Below are 16,719 nucleotides of genomic sequence, written 5' to 3'. Positions count from 1 at the left end.
GGAGGCATCTTGTCTTAATGACCTTCCTACCTCGGCTGGATTACTGTCATGCTGTCCATCATGGAGCATTACGGTTTATAACATGGGAAAAATCTCTCACTCATCACTCTACTTCATATTGTTGAGTAAACTGGCCATCACTATCAAGCCATAGACTCATGCAATGGTTCATTTTCATCTGCTATCCTTGGACTGTTCCCACCTTATTTATCCTCCTCCATGTCACTTTGATAGTCCACACACAGACTTCCTCTCAGGACTTTATCTCCTTCAGTGGTCCGATGGCACGATTAGAACCTGGAAAAAAAGCATTGTTTTACTCTGCTCCTTCTACTTGGACTGCTCTACAGCAGGATGTTGATTCCTTTGAGAGGGTGATTTATACGCTACAGGAGATCCTTTCTTCCCCAGCCGTCAGCATCTACAACGGCTCTTTTCTTCTTTGAAGAAACCTGCAGAATATGAGCTACAACAACATTTAATTTCCCTTTGGGATTAATAAAGTATTTTTGAATTGAATATAAGTAGATACATCTTCCTACTCTTGTTTTTAGGTCATATTTTACTAGCTTTTCTAATTTGAGTTGAATGTTTGAACTTTTCGTATTGGTACTGTGTTTGTAACTTTAGATAACTTTGTTGTTTGTTTCTTATAATCGTTGTCTCTTATAGATGAGATCTTGGATCTCAGTGAGACAACTTGTATAAATAAAGATTAAATACATAGTTTTCTTTCTACTGTGTGTTGCCATGGCGCTACCACACAGTGCCATAGCAACAGATTTCCCATTTTTGATTGGCTGTCTTTCAAGTTTAAAGCAGTGGGGCACATGTATGCTTTTTCATAATGACAACTTTAGTTTATCATGTTAACATTTTTAATAATTATTACTAATAGGCATAATATAAAGCTCTGTCAGGTCAGAGGGTACGTATTACACAAACCTACAACAATGGTTTTATGTATCCACCACTGAAAACCCTGCAGACTGTCATCAAAAGGAACAACAGTGGAGGAGCTGTTGTCAACCAGCTTGCTCACAAGACCTACATTTCTGTAGGAGAAAATACATTCTAGAGCTGCCTGTTGGGAGACCCAGATGTGAAAAATGTTGCGATTGTGACTGAAAATATTATTTAATATTAATATTTTATCAAATAATATTTGAATCTGTTAAGGGTTGTCCTGTGAATACCAGCCCAGTAAGGCGATGGAATTAGGACAAAATAGAAAGGTGTGAGACGAGCTCTGACATTATTGAACAGCATAAACTCTGCACATATATGGAATAAATTCACACAATTTCTTAAAATACAAGAATTTATTAACAAAAATAAGTCAACATATTTCAATCAACAAACTCTTTACTATGCTAAAACAATCCAACTAAACTACCAAGCAGAATTAAAGAATAATGAAGACTAATGGACTATGTACAATATAAACAAGTTGATTAAAGATGATTGAAAACCATGACAAAAAGAATGATGCAACATTACCATGCAATGTTTATGTTTGAGGACCAAGGATTATCTTGAAGAATCTGGAAATGAAGTTAAGTTAATCTTGGAACCAACTTAGGCAATAATCAGCAAACGTTTAGACAACCATTCACAATGCAAGGTCAGATAAAATATTATTTGAATAAAATAATGTTTTAAATAATGATCTGCTGAATAAAACCAACCTTCTGGATGACTAATTCTCAACGGTGTCTCATTAGCTGCCTTTATTTATTAAAATAATATTCAAAGAAATATTATTTTGAATAAGAGCCAAATCTTTCTGGAGAAATGGGGCTTAATGGTGTTTACTTAGTTATCAAATCTAGTAAATGATGTTTAGGGACACATTATTTACTGGATTGAAAACTAAACCTTTCTGGGTAAATAGTCTTTAGCAGCAAGCACGTGTTCTCAGCTGTTAGCAGTTGAGCAAACAAAAGAAGCTAATAGCTTAGCACCAGAATCAAACCCACATCTTTAAAATACCAGGGTTAATAAAAGGGTTAAAATGCATAAACGCAGACGGCGGTTATGATCAATCTTCTGTTTAAAATCACCCTTTAAATAAAGTTAGTCTTAACTTTAAAAACATACAAATAACACAACCTGAGCACATGTGCTGCAGATAGCCTGCTAGCCCCAAGATAGCTGAGTTCAACACAAACAAAACTTCATAAAATGAAAAACGTTTAGATCATTTCAATATAAATATCTCTCTATTACGCTGCCCAAACCCTAACCTCTGAACCATGCTGAGGAAACATTGTCCAGGCGACGAAGTTTGAAGAAAGCTCTGTGAACAAAGGGTTAGCTTCCAGCTAACCTCCGGAGCTGTGGCTTGAGGCCCGTTCTGTCCGCTGACTAACTGCACCTTACCACAGGATGAGGCTCCTGTTGTCCTTCAGACCGGGGAAAACCGCGCCACTCTTCGTAGAGACAGGGTCTCTACTGGGAACTTCTCTGGAACACAGTTTGCTTCTGCAGGCCTCAGAGAGAAAGTCAAGCCAGGCTTGTACCTTAATTATCCCTTTTTATGAATGAATACCAGATCCTTTCAACAGTAATTCATCAGTACTTAACTTGTGCATATGATCTTATGACACCCTTGGATCCAGTTTGAAGAGTTTATGTCTTTTTGCCAGCAAAGAGACATTAGCGTGCTCTCTCCCCTATCCTGGTCCTGCAGAGGACCTGTGGAAGAGACAGGATGTAGCAAGAGGTGCTTTTATCTGGACAGTGACGTCACAGGAAGTCCGCAGTTACCCCGTTTCCTGGCTGTGCCGTACATAGGTTAATGCAATTTATTTTGAAAGTTCCAGGTAAGTTTGTACTGGCCTTTCATGTTGCAATCCATGGCTGTGGGTCCCAACAAAATGGTTCAGACTCTCCATACAAGTGCTGTTTCACATTTCAGTCTTTCAGATCGTCTGGTCAAGTTTTCTTCTTGGAGCTGTCGGCGCTGTAGCATGCCTAAGAGAACGACTCCTAGAAGTGGTGTGCAATTGTAATCAGCCCCCTGATTTATTCTCTGCAGAACCACCTATCTTTGCAGGTCCAGCTGCAGGTTTTTTAGGGCACTACTGTCTTTGAACAGCTACAGACTGATATTTTCCCCATTCTTCTTCATAAAACAGCTCCAGCTCAGTCAAATCGGATAGAAAACATCTGTGAATTGGTTTTCAAGTCTTGCCAAAGATTCTCAATTGGATTTAGATCTGGACTTTGACTAGGTAATTTAAACAACACCTGAATGTGCTTAGATATAAACCATCCATTGTATCTCTGGCTGTAGGTTTAGGGTGGTTGTCCAGCTGGAAGGTGAACCTCCACCCCAGTCTCCAGTCTTCTTTAGCCTAACAGGTTTTCTTCCAGGATTGTAACTCCATCCATCTTCCCATCAACTCTGACCAGCTTCCCTGTCCCTGCTGAAGAAAACCATCACCAGCACCATGATGCTGCCACCACCATGCTTTATTGCAGAGATGGTCTGTTCGTGGTGATGTGCAGCGTAATTTATATTTATGCAACATTTTATTTGAGCATAGAAGCATTTTTTTAATGCTGTCATGTTAAATATCTTAAAGAATTAAGGAATTATTGTTTCTGAAACTGTAATTTTAAAACGTTTGAATGACATTACCTCAGACCTTTAAATCATTATTTCCATGGAGACAGTGAGCATAAATCTAAAAACATTCTAGAAAATATTCATCTTAAAGGAAGAAAATGTGTCACAAACATGTCACAAGGAGACCAACACGTCCTCAGGGCCATTGAAGGAAATGATGTCACAGCTTTCTACCTGGAAAGCCAGCAGGGACAGACTCTCATAAATGACCTGGGGACTATTGGGCTAATCCTCATGTTATCTCACAGCAGGGATTAACATGTAAAACTTGCTGTAATTTAGACCAGAAATCAGAGGCACATGAGGCACAGAGCTTCTGTTTCTGAGAGTTAAAGAGTCTAATAAAGACATGGACATGATGTGAGTGTCAGCGGGAAACATCAGCCCAGAAGGAGCGAGGCAAAACTTGACGAGAGGGCGTGGCACCCTAATCCAGAAGGATCCTGTCAATCAGCCTCAGAATAATCTGCCAGGCACAGGGAATATAAACAGACACAGACCATGAGCTCCAGGCCAGATTCAGAATCAGATCATCATATCAGATAAATTCCTATTTCCTATTTTTACTTCAGTTGGAAGATTATTAAACAAAACAACAAAACGGACTGCTGCTGAGAAACATGGCTCTCCTGAAGTCAGGCTGGCTGTGGAGACAGAGTAAGTTACATTCAGTTTAAAATAAGAAAACTACTGTGATATTGTTTTTTCTGCTGTGTTAAAGGTTAAATGTGTTGATCTTTAACTGACCAACATCAGCTACTATAGCCCTACTGATTCATTTGCTCTTCTTTCTGTACAAGTATTATTACTGAGAATAATCTGAGCCATGCTTGTGGAGAATACAGCGAGAATATTCTAGAAACCCGTCAGGATCCGAGGATGTTTAGGTTTTGTTTTGTACCTGGTCCATTATTATTTTCCATGTGGTGCCTTGGTGTATTTGCCTTGAGTTTTTTTTCTTATTCTAATTAAATATGTGTGCTTTCTAGCTGTCACTTTTATTTCTTATTTAGTCCTGTATTTTGTTCTTCATGTATTTTAGTTTATGTTCTGTAAGAACTTCCTTTCGGTAGATTATGTTATTTCTTCTCTGTTTAGCCCAGCTATTCTTTGTGTCTCAGTCCATAATCAGCTTCATCTGGTCCACCTGCACCATGCCGATTAGTTTCATTCCAGTTCTCCTGTTTCATGCCCTACATATGCTCTCCTGTTTTGTTCACTCAATGCTGCATCCTTATGTGCTCGTCTATGTGTTCATGTTCGTGTTTGTAACCGTATGGTCAACCTCATGTTTAGTCTGCCAGTTTGTTTATTTATTCATGAAACCCTTTTATTTTTACATCTGGTTGGTCCTGCTTGCTCCCGAAACCCTCTATACGACAACCCCGAACTGTACCTCTAATGAAACTCCAGCCATTGTAGATACTAATCCTATTAATTGTCCTTGGTGATGTCTTTAAGTGGCTCAGATCATGGGTGGACGTGTCACTGCTGGGGGGCGGAATCCACCTAAAACCAGTTAGAGAGGACGCACAACCCTGTTAAAATACCAGGTTTTTGTGGTGTAAATATAAGATGGTGGGAAATTATTTTAAAACAAGTACCCTTTTAGAACAAGTATTTGATACACTGCCGATTTTGCAGGTTTTCCCACTATCCAAGCATGTAGAAGTGTTTAATTTTTATCATAGGTTCTCGTCAACTGTGAGTGACCGAATCTAAAACAAAAATCCAGAAAATCACATTGTGTGATTTTTAAATAAACAATTAGTATTTTATTGCATGACATCAGTATTTGATCACCCAACAACCTGTAAGAATCCCGGCTCTCAAAGGCCTGTTGGTTCCTCTTTAAGAAGACCTCCTGTTCTCCACTCATTACCTGGATTAACTGCACCTGTTTGAACTCGTTATCTGTATAAAAGACCGACTCACTCCACACACTCAATTAAACAAACTCCAACCTCTCCACCATGACCAAGACCAGAGAGCTGTGTGAGGACATCTGGGATAAAATGGTAGACCTGCTCCAGGGCTACAGGAAAATAGCCAAGCAGCTTGGTGAGAAGGCAACAATTGTTGGAGCAATTATAAGAAAATGGAAGAAGCTCAAGATGAAGGTCAATCTCCCTCGGTCTGAGGCTCCATGCAAGATATCACCTCGTGGGGTATCAATGATCATGAGGAAGGTGAGGGATCAGCCCAGAACTACATGGCAGGACCTAGTCAATAGCCTGAAGAGAGCTGGGACCACAGTCTCAAAGAAGACCTTTAGTAACACACTACGCTGCCATAGATTAAAATCCTGCAGCGCACAGTCTCCCTGCTCAAGCCAGCGCATGTCCAGGCCCGTCTGAAGTTTCCAGTGACCATCTGGATGATCCAGAGTAGGAATGGGAGAAGGTCATGAGGTCTGATGAGACAAAAATAGAGCTTTTTGGTCTAAACTCCGCTCACCGTGTTTGGAGGAAGAAGGATGAGTACAACCCCAAGAACACCATCCCTACCGTGAAGCATGGAGGTGGAAACATCATTCTTTGGAGATGCTTTTCAGCAAAGGGGACAGTACGACTGCACCGTATTGAGGGGAGGATGAATGGGGCCATGTATCAGGAGATCTTAGCCAACAACCTCCTTCCCTCAGTAGGGCATTGAAGATGGGTTGTGGCTGGGTCTTCCAGCATGACAACGACCCGAAGCACACAGCCAGGGCTACTAAGGAGCGGCTCCTCATGAATATGGCTGGTTTATAACATCTTGTTGTTAATTTACATTGATATTTAGAAACCACAACTTTTAAGTTAAGTCATCTTAATCCTGGGATGGGCACCCATCCATTTTGAACTGCTAACTTTGTTAGGCTTCCCAAGTAACGTCAACATCATTTAAACAATGTTTTGTCATCTTATTTCAGCAAAATGCAACCACAAAAGAAAAGGCTTAAACAACAGAAGGACTAACTTTGCTTTTTAAAGAGTATCGTCAGTGTTGGTAACGTTAACACACCAAGATGTCCTCATCATACTCATCTAGTTAACATGTCTGACATTATATTAGATATTATGTGTAATAATGTCTCATCAGGAGGATGATAGTACAGAAGTAGTGAAGCAGTTGAAGCAATAAAAGGTGGAGAGACGGAGGAAGCTGAGGCATTAAATGATAAGTAATAAAAATATTATTATTTAAGATAATTTTTTATTCATTGTTTCCACAGTACTATAAAGGTTTGGGTCAGAATAGGAGATCATCAGCTGCACTAGAACAAGTGTTCTGCACATTTATAGGGTGAGATGCTACTCCATGGTAACCGAGAGGTGGATTTTTTCCCCAATTTATTTTAAAAATGTGCCACCTTTATGCTCAGAGGTGGTACCTTAGACATGCATCTCTGAAGCTATTTTGTATGTTTAGTAGCAGCGATGCAGCAGCGCCAACAGAAAAAGAGGATGGTACAGGCCTGGAGGTGAGGTCTTAAAATAAATCAGTGAACACTTTTAATGTCAGGATGAGGTTATTGTCCAAGATATCGCACCCTGCGGGCGGTCAGACACCTTGGAGTCTGTCCAGTCCTTGGTCCCCAGAAGCAATCACACTCTATATAACATTGACTCTTAAAGGAATGACTCTCAAACAGTCTCTAACTTTTAGCACATTTAATCTAAATTAGGCAGAGGAATGATTACAGAGATCAGCGCCAAGGCTCCCGTCTCCGACCGTCGCGTCTGTTAGAGGATGACGAAGAGCCCCGAAAGAAGGTCACATGTAGTTTTATATCTGGCACTCCAATGAAATGGATGTTCCCTCCCTCAGTGTTTATCAGTAGACTATGTGTCACCATTGTGGTGTCTATCTGGTATCTATCCTCAACAGGTGTTGCTTTTTTTAATCTTACGTAAGTCAGATCCTGATACTGTATATTACCATATGTAATGTCGTAATGCCATGCAGGGACATCAAGAGTTTGAGGCATTTTTGACCAATAAAACATGTTAAACCATTTACGTATCTGTAAGGTTTCCAATATGTGTCCCCCTCCCCGATGTTTAACTTATTCCTACACCCTTGGAGGGAGATGAAAGTCCCTATTGCCCAGCAACAGCCCCAAAACCTGAAGGATCTGGACAAGATCTGTATGGAGGAGTGGTCCACAATCCCTGTTGCAGTGAGTGCAAACCTCGTCAAAAAATACAGGAAACGTCTGATATCTGGAATTGCAAACAAAGGTTTCTGTACCAAATATTAAGTTTTCCTGATGTATTAAATACTGATGTCGTGCAATAAAATGCAAATGAATTACTTAAAAATCACACTGTGATTTTCTGGATTTTTGTTTTAGATTCCGTCACTCACAGTTGAAGAGTAACTATGATAAAAATTAAAGACTTCTACATGCTTTGGGGGTGGGAAAACCTGCAAAATCAGCAGTGTATCAAATACCTGTTCTCCCCACTGTATATTGTGTACAACTCGACAGAAAAACACCTGCCATCAAATGAAGAGAATCAGATGAACCTGAAAGAAGGTTCAGCTGTCATAGTTACATTTTCCTGACATTTGCTCATTCATTTCCTGCAGTTGAAGCCATAGTTTGTAGAGAGAGAGAGGGGGTTTAGTTGTACAATAGTACCACGGCATTACCATAGAACAGTGAAGACAGCCATCCGTAACTGGAGAAGATATGGGAACCAGGAACAACACTAGAACTGGAAAGAAGTCCATAAAACTAATGAAAAGATGGAGACTGGTCAGGAGAGCTGCCAAGAGCCTGGTAGTGACTCTGAAGGAGCTGCAGGACTTTCCTACAAGTACTAGTTGTGACTTAAATTGGATAACGGTCTTCTATATTCTCCACGTGTCTTGAATAAGACGTAGGGTTGAAGGAAAGAGACCATTTCTTCCAATGAACCTGGCAAAAATATCCCAGAACCTGTAATGATCTAATGAAACCAAAACGTAACCACCGGACCTGCCTGATGGAAGTCCAAAAGGCACAACATATTTGATTCAAAAAAGACACTGAGCATCACCAAAAGTGCCTAGAGTGATTATGCTTTGGGGTTAATCAGTTTGACTTAAAACCTTTAATGTCTGCCAGAAAGCTAAAGATAAAGATGGATTTCATTTTTACTGAGGGAAGTGTGGAGAATGGCACAGAATGCAGGTGTGAGTGATCAGGGTAAAACATGGAGCAGCTGAGGCAGAAAGGAGGAAATTAACTAGAAAACTAAAAATAAAGAAATTAACTAATAGGGCAAGAACTAACACTAATGAACACAGATAAATGAACAGGATACATCAAGACCTTATAGAACATAAGAAACAAAAGGCAGATGATGAGAACACAAATCAGAACCAAAACCTAACATGATCCCGACAAAACATTGCTCCAATCAAAAAAGATTGTTTCTGCTAAAATAAAATTTGAGCTAGAGTCCAGAACTAAATCTACTGGGTCACCTGAAGAGCAGCTGTGGCCAACAGATGTCATCACAGTCTGAGAGATTCAGGGAACTTTGAGGCAGAGTGGGCCACGTCTAAATGTAGGATGACAATGAAGACTGTTTAAATGAAATCAACTGTGTTTCAACAGAGTATTAGTTTAAGGATGTCTACACTCATGCAGCCAGTTTGTTGGTGACTTTTCACTTAGTCAGTCAGTCAGTCATTTTCTACCGCTTATTCCATAGTGGGTCGCAGGGGAGCTGGTGCCTATCTCCAGCAGTCTATGGGCGAGAGGCAGGGTACTTTTCACTTATTTATTATTAATTGTTTTTCATGATAACCAGACTTTTTCACAGGTATTTGAAAAGGGGGCTGTACATCTCAGAAACCTATTTGCAAATTTACTTTATAAGTAAGATCACAAGAACCCTTGAAGAATACAGAATTGTACCAAAATATTTAAATAATAAATAATTAATTCAGTCACAGACTCTAGAATAAAAGAGGTGCAAGGACTGTTCCTAGGGGCACACCACAACTTAGCTGGATCATTAAGGAGGAATTATGAGAATGAACAATGAGATCCCAGATCCTACATCAAATTTCTTTAAAGACAAGCACTAACATTTCATGTGTTTGCTCTCCAGCCGCCATCCTAAAGCGCTGGAAGCTAAACTGGTGCGACCTTTGGATAGACGGGAGTCTGTGTTTCTACAAGACTGACAACAGGCGAGAATTAGATCAACGTGTTGGCCTCAAGATAACATGCATCGATGTTCACTCTGGCCTGGAATGTGGAGGTACATCGCAGGAATACTTTTACAGCCAGTCATCCTAAAAAGAAAGTACACCCTGTTTCAGTTCATATCAGGACATTATAAAAACGTTTTTTACCAGTGTCTAAAATTATTTATGTCTAACCTCAAGTGTACAAAAAAAAAACAAAGCACAGCTGGCACTTTCATTTTTTATTGAAAAAAGGATAAACCTACAAAATCTTTGTACACCCTTGATGCCAGGTGTCGCTAATGAAATGCACTTTTACTGGAGCATGCAGGTGTATTAATATTTTTTTTCTATAGCTCAATTAATGTATTATGTCATTAATGATAATTTCCATAATTCAATCCAATCCGACTTTATTCGTAAGGAACTTTAAAACACAATACAGGAGCAGGGAAAAGTTCAAAATTAAACAGGGCATACATAAAACAGCGGTAAGAGCAAACATACGACACAAACAGATAAAACAACACAACAAACAAAATACAGTAAAAATCAGCATCTCAAGAGGTGTCAAGGTCGAGAGCAAAGAGATGAGATTTAAGGAGTGATTTGAAAACAGAGAGAAGAGGCCTGTCCCTCGTCCCCCTGAGCTTACACTTGGTTTTGGAGTACTGAGGAGCGGCTGAGCAGGTAGGATAGGGCAAGCCCATTGTGGATTTGAAAACAAATAAAAGGATTTTTAAATTAGACAGTGGAGAGAAACTAAAATTAAGGTAATATGCTGATATTTACTTGCATTAGTTAAAAGACGAGCTGCTGTGTTTTGTACCCTCTGGAGCTGGGCTACAGAAGAACTCCGAACCCCTACATAAAGTGCTTACAGTAATCAAGGTGGTGACAAAGGCATGAATTAAAATCTCAAAGTGATTCTGAGAAAGAATTAGTTTTATTTTTGAAAACTGCCTCAAATGATAAAAGCTTGATCTGATGGCTGTCCTTATCCGAGCATCAAATCTAAGCTCCTTGTCCACTTTTACCTCAAAGGAAATTTCCAAACTATCCGAAGTCCATCATTCGCAGGAGTAGACGTCCCAGTAAATTCAGCCCAAGGTCAGAGCATGAAGCTCAGAAAAATGACCAAACCTCAAGAGCTCCATCTCAGGCCATCTATTGCCGCTAAAAATGGTTCTACCATCTGGTGGAAATTAGGCTGTAATTAGTTTATTCAAACTCAGCTTTTGCTTTTCATTTAATTAATAATGACAGCATAAAATCTGCTGTGTGATTTGGTAAACTTGTTATGAAGCTTAATTCACATTAGAAGCCAGTAAAGATCAGCTCGTTTTATTGTGTCCTGATAGATAAAACTAGAATTGGAAGACGGTGTGTTTTCTGTTTACTCTAAAACTCGTTTTTATTTTATCTGCCGTAAAGATGCTTCTTGGCAGTAAATCTAATTCTCTAGAAAGTCTATTTATTTCCACATTTGAAAGGAAAATGCTTTTCTGTGTTCAGCAGCAGAGTTCAGTCTGTAGGTTGGGTCAAATCCTCTCTGCCAATGCATAACAGCTTTGGGTGGAGGGAGTGTGATGGTGTGGGGCGGCATCTCCTTTAATGGAGAAACAAGACTTGTCATCTTTATTGGAACCAATCAGAGAGATGTTGAGATGAGATTCTGCAACATGTGGCGATCTCATCTCTCCACTCATAGGAACCAAACCCTGTCCTCCAAGATGTCAATGCTTGACCCCAGAGAGCATGGCTTATCTGAGAGAGACTAGCTGTAGAGTAGAGGGAATGGTATGACCTGCATGCAGACCAGACCTCTACCTCCAGGAATATCTGTGGGATCAGGTTGGGATCTGTTCATGCCAGATTGAACGACACAACCACATGCTGACTTGCAGCAAAGTCTGGTTGAGGAATGGAATGCCATCCCACGGCAGTGTGTGACCAGTATGAGGAGGACGTACTTCTAAGACCCGTTTGTTAAATAAATAAATAGTTAAACTGCCAGTATGTCAATCATTTGATTGAACTAGTGAAACAAAACAAGAGTCAATAGCAGAATAAACAGTTTGGCAGAGAAGATTTGGAAAGTTTTTCATTGGAGCAACCCACAGACTCAGCTCTGTTGCTCAACCCACAAACACATTATCCTTACAAATGTGGGACCATTTAAAGAGACACAAACATGCTTTTAGATTTATTGCCAACAAGATTTATTGAACCAATGTAACTGACCAAACACAAACCTCCTTACATTTTGTGCCAAGAATAAATGCTAGAGGAACATTCTTGGAACCTGGACAGAGGGAAGTAAAAGTATGTGCTCTGTATCTGTAGGTGTGAGCCCACCAGAGAGTAATCCCAGGGAGAACCTTATCACGGTTCATCTCAGAGGTGGCTCAACGCTCAACTTGTGTGCAAATAGCGAAGACGAATCTCTGTAGGTACATTACTTCTGTTGGGTCAGACTTTGATTTAAAAACATTTATCAGCTTCTCATTTCAGTTTTTTCCTTTTTCTCGATCAGAGCATGGAAACTAACTCTGCTTGAAACCCGGAGAAGCCCGGTAAGTTCTGCATGTTCCCTGTCAGTTCTGAAGCTTTATCCATCAATTCTTTCCACCCCTTTGATAAAAGGGTTTTTTCTCCTGTGTAGGTGTTCACATATGACCCCTATGATGACTCCTACCAGGCCATCCCCCTGAACGGCTACCACACTGTCTATATCACACCTGGAGCAGGACCAGGTATGCTGAATGACCTTATTCCAGTACAGCTTCAAAGCCCCATGCCCGGGTAAGAACACAAACTCAACCGAGCTTTCATGATCCAGACGGACGTGAATGCTGACAGCAAACACAAAAACAATCAGTGTTTCTCTGTGGATGTGAACCCTGATATTTCCTGCAAACACAGCTCTTCGTCCTCAGTTTCCCTCCAAACACCTGCTGCCTGTGTGGTTTAATTCAGACGCAGACCACTCGATTTGGGCCACAGCTCCCTCACTATTTAAATCAGGAGTGAAAAAACAAGACAAAAGCAGACATTTTTTATCCAAGTGGAACAGTATTCCCACAAAGAAGCCATTGAGATGCAAATTTTGTACAGCAGCTGTTTTAGGTTCGTACAGCTGATCTGCAGGTGAAGTCAATAGCAGAAATTGACTTTGATATGAAATGAAACAACTTGTCGCCTTATTGTGGTCAGACACAAAAGAGCTCAGAGCTTCTCTGAACTTCTGTCACATTCAAATGCAGAGGAGCCAAAAAGTTCTAAAATGGCAGATTTTTGTGATGTTAAAAAAATGAGACCTTAATAAAAAGTTTCCACTTTTTTTACACCCTTAAATAAGACTTATATCCTGAGCATTTGAACTGAAAAAACATAAAAATAATTCCTGGGTAAACAGACAAAATCAAAAAGCTACAGCAGTCTGGTTATTTCAGTGTGGACATCCTTACATGACTTTGTAAAGTGCCTTGAGACGACATGTGTTGTATATTGGCGCTGTATAAATAAAACTGAATTGAATACTTTGAAGCACCTTTGTAGATTTGGATGTAAGGTAGGACTCAAAGTAATTCTCCTTCCATCCATTTCAACAAAAAGTATTACCACAGCATGATGCTGCCACCACTATGAGTGTGTATTATTTTGTGGCAGAAAAGTTCACAGTGGTTTCATTGAACCATCACATATTCATTCACATGGTTTGGGGATATTTTGGAAGAAAAGGCTGCGGTCTTTCAACCCAAGTTTGGAGATTGTTACATAGAACACAACCAGTTCTTGTTGGAAATTGGTTCAACTCGTCAAGTTTTTGTCATGTCACTGTTGTCCCTGTACAGGTCCTTCTCAAAATATTAGCATATTGTGATAAAGTTCATTATTTTCCATAATGTCATGATGAAAATTTAACATTCATATATTTTAGATTTATTGCACACTAACTGAAATATTTCAGGTCTTTTTTTGTCTTAATACGGATGATTTTGGCATACAGCTCATGAAAACCCAAAATTCCTATCTCACAAAATTAGCATATCATTAAAAGGGTCTCTAAACGAGCTATGAACCTAATCATCTGAATCAACGAGTTAACTCTAAACACCTGCAAAAGATTCCTGAGGCCTTTAAAACTCCCAGCCTGGTTCATCACTCAAAACCCCAATCATGGGTAAGACTGCCGACCTGACTGCTGTCCAGAAGGCCACTATTGACACCCTCAAGCAAGAGGGTAAGACACAGAAAGAAATTTCTGTACGAATAAGCTGCTCCCAGAGTGCTGTATCAAGGCACCTCAGTGGGAAGTCTGTGGGAAGGAAAAAGTGTGGCAGAAAACGCTGCACAACGAGAAGAGGTGACCGGACCCTGAGGAAGATTGTGGAGAAGGGCCGATTCCAGACCCTGGGGGACCTGCGGAAGCAGTGGACTGAGTCTGGAGTAGAAACATCCAGAGCCACCGTGCACAGGCATGTGCAGGAAATGGGCTACAGGTGCCGCATTCCCCAGACCTGGGCTACAGAGAAGCAGCACTGGACTGTTGCTCAGTGGTCCAAAGTACTTTTTTCGGATGAAAGCAAATTCTGCAAGTCATTCAGAAATCAAGGTGCCAGAGTCTGGAGGAAGACTGGGGAGAAGGAAATGCCAAAATACCAGAAGTCCAGTGTCAAGTACCCACAGTCAGTGATGGTCTGGGGTGCCGTGTCAGCTGCTGGTGTTGGTCCACTGTGTTTTATCAAGGGCAGGGTCAATGCAGCTAGCTATCAGGAGATTTTGGAGCACTTCATGCTTCCATCTGCTGAAAAGCTTTATGGAGATGAAGATTTCATTTTTCAGCACGACCTGGCACCTGCTCACAGTGCCAAAACCACTGGTAAATGGTTTACTGACCATGGTATCACTGTGCTCAATTGGCCTGCCAACTCTCCTGACCTGAACCCCATAGAGAATCTGTGGGATATTGTGAAGAGAACGTTGAGAGACTCAAGACCCAACACTCTGGATGAGCTAAAGGTCACTATCGAAGCATCCTTGGCCTCCATAAGACCTCAGCAGTGCCACAGGCTGATTGCCTCCATGCCACGCCGCATTGAAGCAGTCATTTCTGCAAAAGGATTCCCGACCAAGTATTGAGTGCATAACTGTACATGATTATTTGAAGGTTGACGTTTTTTGTATTAAAAACACTTTTCTTTTATTGGTCGGATGAAATATGCTAATTTTGTGAGATAGGAATTTTGGGTTTTTATGAGCTGTATGCCAAAATCATCCGTATTAAGACAATAAAAGACCTAAAATATTTCAGTTAGTGTGCAATGAATCTAAAATATATGAATGTTAAATTTTCATCATGACATTATGGAAAATAATGAACTTTATCACAATATGCTAATATTTTGAAAAGGACCTGTATATACTTCATAGTCCCTTTTTGCACTCTTCCCCCGACTGGTACGTTTGTAAGGTGAGATCCTTGTGATCCTTTCTAACCTCTCTGTAAACTGTGGCTTTGCTAAAAGTTTATTACAGTCAGATTATAGTGAGTCACATTCACTATTCATGGCAGATATGAAATAAAACAGGGCTGCATGATGAAAAAGAGCCAGACGTTAAACAAAGTGCTTAAAGGTGTGCAGACAGATTATTGCAGGTTTTTATCTTTCATATTTATACCTCTTCCAGATGCAGGTCATATTAAAGGGACAAAAGGTTCTGACAATGATTTATGTTGGTCCGACTTCTTAACTTTACAAAAACCTTGAATTTTAACAAGGGAGTGTTTATAGAATGATCAGTGTTTTAATTAATTAAAAGATGGAACAACTTCATATATTTAAACCTTCACCTGTCACCAGAAAAACAATTATTTTTATTGGTGTAGAAACTCTTAAAATGTATGTTTTTGAAGCCAGCATCTCAAAACCTAACCAGCACATAGTGAGAAGAAAACAAAAGACATCTTTACTATATTTAGCATTGATGATATTAACTAAGCCCTGCATAGATAAAGTATGTACTTATTATTACGTAATACAACAAACATGACGGTGAGGACACAAGCTATAAATACAGCTGCATGTCTTGTTTTGTTTAAGGAACCCACCAGGTGGTTGTCCAGAGAGATCCGTTTGATGGAGTCACAGAGAGCATTGCACTGGGATTACTGGCGGGAATGGCAGCCGGGGCAGCCATGCGATCCTTCCTCTGGATGCCCTTCTTCTTCTGCTGAGATGTCCCTGAAGCCACCACACTGCACCTATTCTGCGTCTCTGCCCCAGGAGGACTCCTGATGAAAATGTGTAGAAAAGCTTCTTTATCATTGTTTGGTCTGCTTTTCTTCTCAGATGCAGTTTGGAATCTGAACCTGCTCAGGCTGCTTGTTTATTCAGGACATTACAACTACCCAAAGGACGTTTCTAAAACAACAAGCCAGTTTTGTATTTAACAGTCTTTTATCTGTTGTTTCATATTTTGCAAGCTTAAAAACACAATAGTTAATTATTGTATTGTTCTGTATTAGAAAATAAATTGCACAATTAAAACAAATGCTACTTTGCTCCCAAATTGTTTTGCTTTATGTAACGGATGTTATGAGTGGAGGTATCAGCTCAATGGGAGGGTGACTTTTTAGGTGTTTCAGTTCGCTTTGAGGTTCGTTCTGTGGATAAAGTGGCTGGCAGGGTTGGGACAATGCAAAAAAGAATAAAAATGGACCTCTGATTGTTTTTTTTAACCTTATGACCAAACACCTCTTTGAATTAACTGTCAGCTAATAAATCTCCATGAAATAAAAACACATTATCATGGTAAAAATTGTACTTTAGTCTCTACCAGGTTCTTGAACTTTTTTAATTTACTCTCATATGTACAAAACAGATTCATCATTAGAAACATTACACCAA

General features: G+C 39.9%; 1 protein-coding gene across 1 annotated transcript; it reads left to right on the top strand.

Annotated features, from left to right (window-relative positions):
• Window positions 1–3,977: 3,977 nt before the first annotated feature.
• Window positions 3,978–16,373, top strand: plekhb1 (pleckstrin homology domain containing B1). Its single transcript, XM_047379574.1, has 6 exons — window positions 3,978–4,291; window positions 9,727–9,879; window positions 12,152–12,254; window positions 12,342–12,381; window positions 12,471–12,561; window positions 15,913–16,373. Exons 1-6 carry the CDS (start codon window positions 4,255–4,257, stop codon window positions 16,044–16,046), a joined length of 558 nt encoding a protein of 185 aa, XP_047235530.1. The 5' UTR covers window positions 3,978–4,254; the 3' UTR covers window positions 16,047–16,373.
• Window positions 16,374–16,719: the final 346 nt, after the last annotated feature.

This window comes from Girardinichthys multiradiatus, chromosome 11, assembly GCF_021462225.1.
Source record: "Girardinichthys multiradiatus isolate DD_20200921_A chromosome 11, DD_fGirMul_XY1, whole genome shotgun sequence".
Lineage (NCBI taxonomy): Eukaryota > Metazoa > Chordata > Actinopteri > Cyprinodontiformes > Goodeidae > Girardinichthys > Girardinichthys multiradiatus.
Note: the sequence above shows the minus strand (reverse complement) of the source record. Positions and strands in the feature narration are given on the sequence as shown.